General features: G+C 47.1%; 1 protein-coding gene across 3 annotated transcripts in view; it reads left to right on the forward strand.

The window, feature by feature from the left end:
- Window positions 1-9,038, forward strand: part of LOC125456002 (nucleus accumbens-associated protein 1-like) — a 53,904-nt gene extending 44,866 nt beyond the window's left edge. For all 3 annotated transcript variants that reach the window (XM_048538601.2, XM_048538599.2, XM_059647719.1), the window contains exon 6: window positions 3,512-9,038. In XM_048538601.2, coding sequence (XP_048394558.1) covers window positions 3,512-3,855 — 344 coding nt within the window. In that variant the 3' untranslated portion in view covers window positions 3,856-9,038. The remainder of the gene's footprint in view (window positions 1-3,511) is intronic.
- Window positions 9,039-9,670: the final 632 nt, after the last annotated feature.

A 9,670-nucleotide genomic window follows, 5' to 3' on the forward strand; every position in this document is an offset into this window, starting at 1 on the left:
GGCAACCAGCTTGTAGCTGATGTCCATTTCAAGCCCACCGACTCCCACAGCTACCTGGAATACACCTCCTCCCACCCACCCTCCTGCAAAAATTCCATCCCCTATTCCCAATTCCTCTGCCTCCGCCGCATCTGCTCCCACGATGAGGCATTACACTCCCGCACATCCTAGATGTCCAAATTCTTCAAGGACCGCAACTTTCCCCCCACAGTAGTCGAGAACGCCCTTGACCGCGTCTCCCGCATTTCCCACAACACATCCCTCACACCCTGCCCCCGCCACAACCACCCAAAGAGGATCCCTCTCGTTCTCACACACCACCCCACCAACCTCCAGATACAACGCATCATCCTCTGACACTTCCGCCATCTACAATCCGACCCCACCACCCAAGACATTTTTCCATCCCCACACTTGTCTGCTTTCCGGAGAGACCACTCTCTCCATGACTCCCTTGTTCGCTCCACACTGCCCTCTAACCCCACCACACCCGGTACCTTCCCCTGCAACCGCAGGAAATGCTACACTTGCCCCCACACCTCCTCCCTCACCCCTATCCTAGGCCCCAAGATGACTTTCCATTTTAAGCAGAGGTTCACCTGCACATCTGCCAATGTGGTATACTGTATCCATTGTACCTGGTGTGGCTTCCTATACATTGGGGAAACCAAGCGGAGGCTTGGGGACAGCTTTGCAGAACACCTCCGCTCGGTTCGCAATAAAGAACTGCACCTCCCAGTGGCGAACCATTTCCACTCCCCCTCCCATTCTTTAGATGACATGTCCATCATGGGCCTCCTGCAATGCCACAATGATGCCACCCGAAGGTTGCAGGAACAGCAACTCATATTCCGCTTGGGAACCCTGCAACCCAATGGTATCAATGTGGATTTCACCAGCTTCAAAATCTCCCCTTCCCCCAGCGCATCCCAAAACCAGCCCAGTTCGTCCCCTCCCCCCACCACCACACAACCAGCCCAGCTTTTCCCCTCCACCCACTGCATCCCAAAACCAGTCCAACCTGTCTCTGCCTCCCTAACCTGTTCTTCCTCTCACCCATCCCTTCCTCCCACCCCAAGCCGCACCTCCATCTCCTACCTACTAACCTCATCCCACCTCCTTGACCTGTCCGTCTTCCCTGGACTGACCTATCCCCTCCCCACCTCCCCACCTCCCCACCTATACTCTCCTCACCACCTATCTTCTTTTCTCTCCATCTTCGGCCCGCCTCCCCCTCTCTCCCTATTTATTCCAGAACCCTCACCCCATCCCCCTCTCTGATGAAGGGTCTAGGCCCGAAACGTCAGCTTTTGTGCTCCTGAGATGCTGCTTGGCCTGCTGTGTTCATCCAGCCTCACATTTTATTATCTTGCCTTTTTAGGGTGCTCTGGTTTCCTCCCATAGTCCAAAGATGCGCATCTTAGGGTGGATTGGGCATGCTAACCTGCTCGTAGAGTCCAGGCTAAGCGGATTAGCCATGAGAAATGTGGGGTCATGGGGATTGGATGGGGGGGATGCAGGAGTTGGGCCCGGATGGGATCTCTTCAGAGGGTTGGTGTTTACCAAATGGGCCGAATGGCCTGCCTCCACACTATAGGGATTCTGAGATTCTATTCCATGATCTCTCAATATCAGGGTCCGGTTATGCTCTTACCCACAAGAGGAAGCATTCTGCCTCTCTTCACTCTTGTCAAAACCTCTCTGCATTGGAAGGACCTTGAAGAGATTACTCCTATGCCATCTCAGTGGAAGAGGCCCAGTTTGTCTGCCCTTCACTGATGTGGAAACTGGCACATTGTTGCGATCATCCCTGTAAACCTCCTCAGTTGTAATCTGAATGTTCGCCGTGAAAGCATGGTGCACACAGAGGGTCTGTAATAACTCTCAGAAAGGATTTGGTCAAGTACCTGAACAAGAGCAATTCAAAGGTCAGTGAGCAAGTGGGACAAATTGGGCAGGTTTTTCAAGAAGTCCGAACAGGCACACTGGGTTGAATGGCCTCCTCTTAAATGGTCTGATTCTACCAGCAGAGTCAGATGAGATGACTTCCACATGAGAGGTTAGGCTTGACTTTAGGAGGTTAAGGGGTGATCTAAAGAACAAAGAAAATTACAGCGCAGGAACAGGCCCTTTGGCCCTCCAAGCCTGTGCCAATCGAGATCCTCTGTCTAAACCTGTCATCAATTTTCTAAGGGTTTGTATCCCTTTGCTCCCTGCCCATCCATGTGTCTGTCCAGATACATATCAAAAGACACTATCGTGTCTGCGTCTACCACCTCTGCTGGCACTGCGTTCCGGGCACCCACCGCCCTCTACATAAAGAACTTGCCACGCATATCTCCCATAAACTCTCCTCTCAGTTTGAACTCATGACCCCTAGTAATTGAGTCCCCCACTCTGGGAAAAAGCTTCTTGCTAACCAACTTGTCTATACCCCTCATGATTTTGTCGACCTCAATCAGGTCGCCCTCAATTTCCGTCTTTCTAATGAAAATAATCCTAATCTACTCAACCTTTCTTCATAGCTAGCAGCCTCCATACCAGACAACATCCTGGTGAACCTCCTCTGCACCCTCTCCAAAGTTTCCGCATCCTTTTGGTAATGTGGTGACCAGAACTGTACGCACTACTCTAAATGTGGCCAAACCAAAGTCTTATACACCTGTGCCATGACCTGCCAACTCTTGTACTGAATACCCTGTCCGATGAAGGAAAGCACTTGACCTGCATTGCCACCTTCGGGGAACAATGGACCTGAACACCCAGATCTCTCTGTACATCAATTTTCCCCAAGACTTTTACATTTACTCTATAGTTTACTCTTGAATTAGACCTTCCACCATGCATCACCTCGCATTTGCCCACATTGAACTCCATCTGATCGAAGCCTACAAGATAATAACAGGAAAAGACAGAGTGGATAATCTATTTCCAACACCAGAAAATAGTCTAAGAATTCGGTCCATATAGGAGAGATGTTAGGAAGCACTTGTACACACAAAGGCTGTTAGAGGTTTGGAACTCTCTTCCATTAACAGCAGTGAATGTTGGATTGTTAACTAAATCTATGACAGATAAATATTTGTTTATAAAGATATTAGGGGATATGGGCCAGGGGCAGGTATATAGTTAAGCCACAGATCAACAATGATCTCACTGGATAGTAGAACAGGCCGAAAGGGCTGAATGGCCTACTCCTGTTCCTATCTTCCTTTATTCCTAGAGATGCACTGTGTTCCTGCTCACATGGGCATTCCAGATCCCGTGGCACTGCTCAGAGAGGAGGGGGATAGTTCTCCTTGCTCCCTCTGATGAGTGTTTGCCCTGTGATCAATAGCGTTATCAGTGCATTGTGGGATCTTGCTGTGTGCAATTGGGTTGCTGCATTCCAATCAAAACCACACTTCAGGAATATTGAGTTAAGTGCACAAATGTTTTGGGACACTCTGTGAGCTTGCAAATGCGGGTGAACATCAGTCTCTCTCTCTCTCTCTCTCTCTCTCTTTTGCAGTTTATTGTCAGAACTTTGCCTCGAACTTCAAGGAGAGTGAGATGAATGCCATTGCCGCTGACATGTGCACCAACGCTCGCAGGGTAGTCCGCAAGCATTGGATCCCCAAGCTCAAGCTGATGCTCACCGAGGGAGATGGTATCTACTGCTCGGTCATCACCGACGCAGCTTCCAGAAACTTACTGGATGGTGCAGCTGGGAACCAAGATGTGGAACTGCCGGGAACCGGGCAAAGGCATGAGGCTGCTCGGATGAGAGCTGCTGGGACTGGCCACAGATGCGAGACAGGTTTCCCAGAGGGCCTGGAAGACGCTGGGAACGGTATCGTGGAGGCACCGAACTAATAGCCAGGCTTTCCCAGTGTAGGAGCCCAGCTCCGCAGGGGAGACAGACTGCCATGTGCATGGCCTGATTAATTGCAAATGGTTGATGTGAGCTGGTCAGCTGCTGTGTACTGGGCAGGGAGGAGGGCATCATTGAACCTTGCCCAGGCAATGAACCCTCTCACTGCCAGGCACCGTAAACTGATTTGGTTCAATGGCAATTGGGGGTGATGTGACCATGAGTGTAAATCGAGAGCGGAAAAGCAAAAAGGAAGATTTGCATTTATATAGCACCTTTCCCCTCAGGGCAGCCCAAAGTGCTTCACTGTTGACACAGTACTCTCGGAAGTGTGGCCACTGCAGGGAACATGGCAGCTAATTTGCGTAGAGCAAGATCCCACGAAACGCGGTGTGTGACGCTGACTGTTTGTTCTGCTCTAGTGGTGTTGACTGAGGGACAGGTGTGAGCCTGAGCCCTGCAGAGAGCTCCCCTGCTTTTCAAGTACTGTTCACCTGACAGGGCACCCTGGACCCTGTTTCAATGTTTAATCTGAAAGCTCCACGTCTGACAATGTAACACTCCCATAGTGTGGTTCCCATTTAGATAGTGGGACTTGAATTTCTCACACACACATGGCTAGCACATTATTAGGCCCGATAGTGCATAAGTGGACAGGGAGAAACTTTGCCACTGAGCTCCACTCAACAAAGTCAAGTCCAGAGAGAAAACCCAGATGGAGATCTCTTTAAAAAGTAATATTTATTCCCTGGGGTGTGGTTGTGTTTTTTTTTGCATTTGCTGTAGCTGCTCCTCAAGCTGAATGATTTGCTTGACCAATTGAATTGAGAGCATGCCACATTTGCTTTGGGTCTGGAGTCACGTGTGGTCCCAACTGGGTAAGGACAACAGATTTCCTTCCCTAAAGGACCAGAAGTGATCCCAATGGGTCCGTGAGTGATTGATGCTCGTCGTCATAGTCGCTATTACTGAGAGAGGCTTCCAAATTCCCCTGGGGTTCCTGACATCACCAGTTGCTAGGATTTTGAGCCCATTTTCCCAGACCATTTGCCTGGGCCTCTGGGTTCCTTGTCCAGTGACTGCGCCAGTGACAGTTCAAGTGGCGTATTGACTGGGCAAAGTTTCATAAGGAAGTCAGTCAACTCATTGCTCAAACTGATTGATGGATTGCACATTTTGCCTCATTACTTTGAGTCAGTTGCTACACTGTTTGGCATTCGAAACTCAGCTATCCACAGTAAGTTACGTGCACCATTGAATTCGCAAAGTACAGTTCCAAATAGTCAGTCACTTAAACAAAGGTGTGTGTGAATTGCGGGCTACAACCCCTGCCTTTCCCCAGCGCACTGTCCTCGTTTAGCAGACCTGTATATAACATTGTTACTTTACAAATCCAGGCCATTCAGCCCAACAGTGTTTACGATCCACATTAACCTCCCCTCATTGTTCTTCCGCTAATTCCATCAGTGTGTCATTCTACTCCCGTTAGGGGTTTATCCAAATTTCTCCTTTAGATACGTTGTACTGTTTACTATGGGAATGAGTTCCCCTGCTCACTGCTGTCTTTGCAAAGAAACTGATTATTGGATACACCCATGGGTGTCTCCTGTTTGCAGCCGTAAATTGGAAGTAAACACTTGTTGGGGTTTTTATTTATATGTGCTCTTGTTAAAGTCTCCCAAAGCAGGAGTTACTTTGGGGATGTGATGGACATTGGAACAGCACTCCACTTTTGGGGAGAGCTGGGTGTTGGTTAGCTCAGTTGCGATGCCAGGTGATTCCAACTGTATGGGTTGGATTCCTTTACTGGCTGAGGTTACGTTGAAGGTCCCACCTTCTCAAACTCGCCCCTCAGATGAGGCATGGTGAGCCTCCGGTTAAACCACCACCAGCTGTGTGTGTCTCTCTCTCTCTCTCATAGAGCTGCCCTGTAGTTCTCTGGCACTTTGGCAACTTTAGCTTTGTGGAGGTGGGAACTGCGTTTGCAACTCAGAAATCATGAATGAGTCCAGCGTAGTACTGAGACTACACTGCTGATGTAGCATTAAATTAAGGCCATTTCTGGCACTTCAGTTGACTGATAGTAGCAGATGGTTTGGAATCTAGGTGGATTTGCCTTTGGAGGAGGAGTGGAGGTGTTGACACAGTCAGAGTGAAAGGGTAATTCACAGTGTTGCTGTTGTGGCATCTTGCTGACACAGAGTGGCCCCCATTGCCATTCTGTAGGTGAAAATGAGCCAAGGAAAAGAATGTTGTTGTACCTCAGAGATGTATAAATGCAAATCTGTGACATAACAGTTGGGAATGCCTTCAGAAATGAGTTTACCATGGTGTTCTCTACTATAAACAGATCCCGCATTGGCCCAGTTGCCCACCACCTTCTCAGCTTTGACCACCTTTCTGAGTCTGTCCCTTCCCTTCCTGTCTGAAATACTAACGACTGAAAATGTTGCTTCCAAAGCATCTGTAACCTGACCTAGCACAGTGGGTACTCCAGATGAAACAGGGGCCAGGGAAGAACACTGAATGTTTGGTGGCGGAGGTGGGAAGAATGTGCATTGCTTGGTAGAACGCATTGGTGTCAATCACTGAAGGCAGCAGGCCTCAGGTTCATTGCATTCCTTTGGGTTGGCACAGCCTCAAGTAACGTCAGAGGTACCAGTGGGCACTGGGGTACACCCCCCCCCCCCCCACACACACACACACACACACACACACACACACACACACACACACAAACAAACACACACAGACTCGGGAACCTGTTTAGCCATATAGGCCTTGTCCTTGGGGCAGGAAACTTGGAGTGTCGCTAATTGGAATGGCTTTTGCTCTGTGTTTCCATGGATGGGCAGTCAGTAGTGATAACGTGTTTGGCAATTAGGAATGTAAATGGTACTTTAAAACCCTGACTTCTGAAGATCGTAAACAGTTTTGGGCTTTGGCATTTGCATGACTCTTCACTTTTCCTTTGACTGTGGAGCATTTGGCTGTGGGGACATGAGTGGGCCCATTCTTTTACAGCAAGTCACTCTTTTAGACCATTTCAATCTTGGGCCACTTTACATGATGGGATGCCAGCCCGTACTTTGTAATGAAATGACCCACTAATTGTTAGTGTCATGTTGTAGCTCCTATCACTGCATGTCATTTTAAAGCTGTAACACATATACGTGTAGCTCCATGCTTCTTGTTTCCATTAGCCTTTCAGTGGTGTCTCCCTGTAGAGAGTGAGAGTTTCACATCGTGGGAGGAGCCACTGCAAAGTCGTAACATCGAGGAGCTTCCAGGATCTTAATTTTGCTTGACATCCGCCACCACCAACCAAAACGTGACCTAGAACTTGTTGCCCAGGTGCTGTGTGCTTGGCCTGAGGTAATGATCAGGCTGCTTTCCTGCTGTTTGTGCCATAGCTGGAGACAGTGGGCCAGAGCTTGGTTAACCAGTCCCTTCAAGGGACGTCCTCAGTTACTCTCACTTTGTGACTTGCCAGACACAAGAGCATATTTAAGCAACAACCACATTCATGCGGTACTGGAGTCACATATGATCTGGGAGTGAGGAAGTCTTTCATGTAGGGCCTTTGTGAGCCCCACAGCTGGATAAACATGTCCAGTTTTGGTCTCCTTACATGAGGAAGGATATTCCCTTGTAACAGTGGGAACAACTGAAGTTGGTCAGTGTAGATCCTGAGTTGAAAGAGCTTTCCAAAGGGGCAATCATATACAATGGGCCCATATTTTGCAGCATTTAGAAGCATGTCAGCAGATCTGCTAGAAATGTCCAGGATGAGGTAGATGGGAGAGTTCTGTTTTCCCCGCAAGTCCAGATTGGAAACAGAGATCAGAGTCTCAGAAACAGTAACAGCCAGGTGGGACTAGTTTGGGAACGTGGTCAGCACGGATGCGTTGGACTGAAGGATCTGTTTCTGTGCTGTATGATTCTATTAAATATCCATGACTGCATGAGGTGGAATATCTCATGTGGAAACTTTGGAAAGCTGTACCCCAGAGAGGGCTATGAAATTGCAGTTATTGTGTACATTCAAGACTTCTGCACACATAAGGAATCTGAGGGACGGGAAGGAATCGTGGAGTCAAAGTTAAGGTTGTTTCTGGAGGGCAGAGCAGGCTGGATCATGTTTACTCTGCTTTTATTACTTAGAATGGGTTGGTTCAGTTGGGAGAACAGGTTTTCTCCCTAATTCAACATCAAGGAGCCATTTCTTTCTGTAACAGGTTTTTCACTGATTATGCATTTGTCTTCAAATGTTTTAAAAATTCCAGTTTTCAAACTGCATTGGTTTCTAACAGGCTAACAGTTCAGTAAAAGAATACATATTTAATCATTACCATATTTGAACACTACGCAATTAATTAGATATGAGTTTAAGCAGATATATTGTTGACTAATAAAATAATTAAATTCTCACTGCACTGATGTTACCTACAGCGTGGTTTCCTGTAGATAAAACATCTGTGTCCGTCTGCAGTGGTGTCTTTGTTGTAATTTTGGAGCCAATTTGCACACAGCCAGTTCCCATGACAGACAGCATTGTAATAATATTACAGATTTATCAATTGAAAGATCTTGTTCTTCAAGATAGTTGACCTGAATGAGCTGTTGTGCCCTTGGTTTAATGTCTCAGCCAAAAGGTAGTGTGGTATTCCCTCAGTACTGCACTACACTGTCAGCCTGGGTGATGTGCTCATGTTTCCATTGCCATTGTGAGCTGAGACTGCCCATGACTGCATCAGATCTGTCATAACTCTGGATCCAGAAGTTGACATTTAGAAGTTTAAGTGCTAATAAATCATTTACCGTGAGAACCATTTGTAGTCTGGCCTACAGTCACTTGTTTGCATTATGAAAATAGATCATTACCTGACCTGGTCATCTGGCATCATTCAATTAAATGCTGTGATCAGTGATTGTATGCTAAATATACTTGGTAATCTGTGACTGAAATTGTATGCTTAATTACTAGCTTCAAGTTACCAGAGTAAGACTGCTGAAGAGATGCAAGTAATTTGCGTGAAGAAACTGCATTTATTTCACAACTCAGGAATGCCCAAACTCAACCAAAGTTTTGGAAATAAAAATTAATTGCAGGAGATATTCTGTCTCCTATGAGAGCAATAATGGAGAGAGACACACAAGAGTTAACAATTCTGTTTCTGTTGACAGGTCAAACCTAAGTGCTGTCTCTGTTGGAGGAATTTTAGCAGCCAGTTTACACCCTGTAAGTTTGCATAAGCAACTGGGATAGTTACCCCATCAAGTGATTTTTAAATGGTGGTTGGAAGATGGTACAGGAACCAGGACACGGGAGAATTATCCTGCTTTTCAGATCCTGCTAACAGATGTTTAACGAGAGGAGGAATTCCGTTTCATCCAAAAGACAGAAAATGTAGCTGCCCCAAGGAGAAGGGGTTAGAAACTGCAGTGCGTTGATTGTGTCTTCAAATAGCTATGATTGCATCTGGGGTGAATAAATTACTCTATCTCTACCATAAAGTAAAATCTATTAGTATCCTGATGTTGCCATCCCCTATATATTACTAAGGCTGATTGCTGCATCTACCAGAGAATCCAGTTCAAAATCATGGCCAGACACTGAAATTCAAACTGAACACGAATGCTGCATTTGGTGATGCTGCAGAACGTGTGTTAGCTCCTGTCAATATGGGGATGTGTATCAATAGATTTGGCTGTGAACAGGGAGGTGCTTAGGGATGGACTAGGCAAAGGGAGGAATGACATTGGGTGGAATGTGGAGGGGAGATGGCCCCCAGTCCCATTGGATTACTGTTCCAC

The sequence above is a fragment of the Stegostoma tigrinum genome, chromosome 8 (genome assembly GCF_030684315.1).
Source record: "Stegostoma tigrinum isolate sSteTig4 chromosome 8, sSteTig4.hap1, whole genome shotgun sequence".
Lineage (NCBI taxonomy): Eukaryota > Metazoa > Chordata > Chondrichthyes > Orectolobiformes > Stegostomatidae > Stegostoma > Stegostoma tigrinum.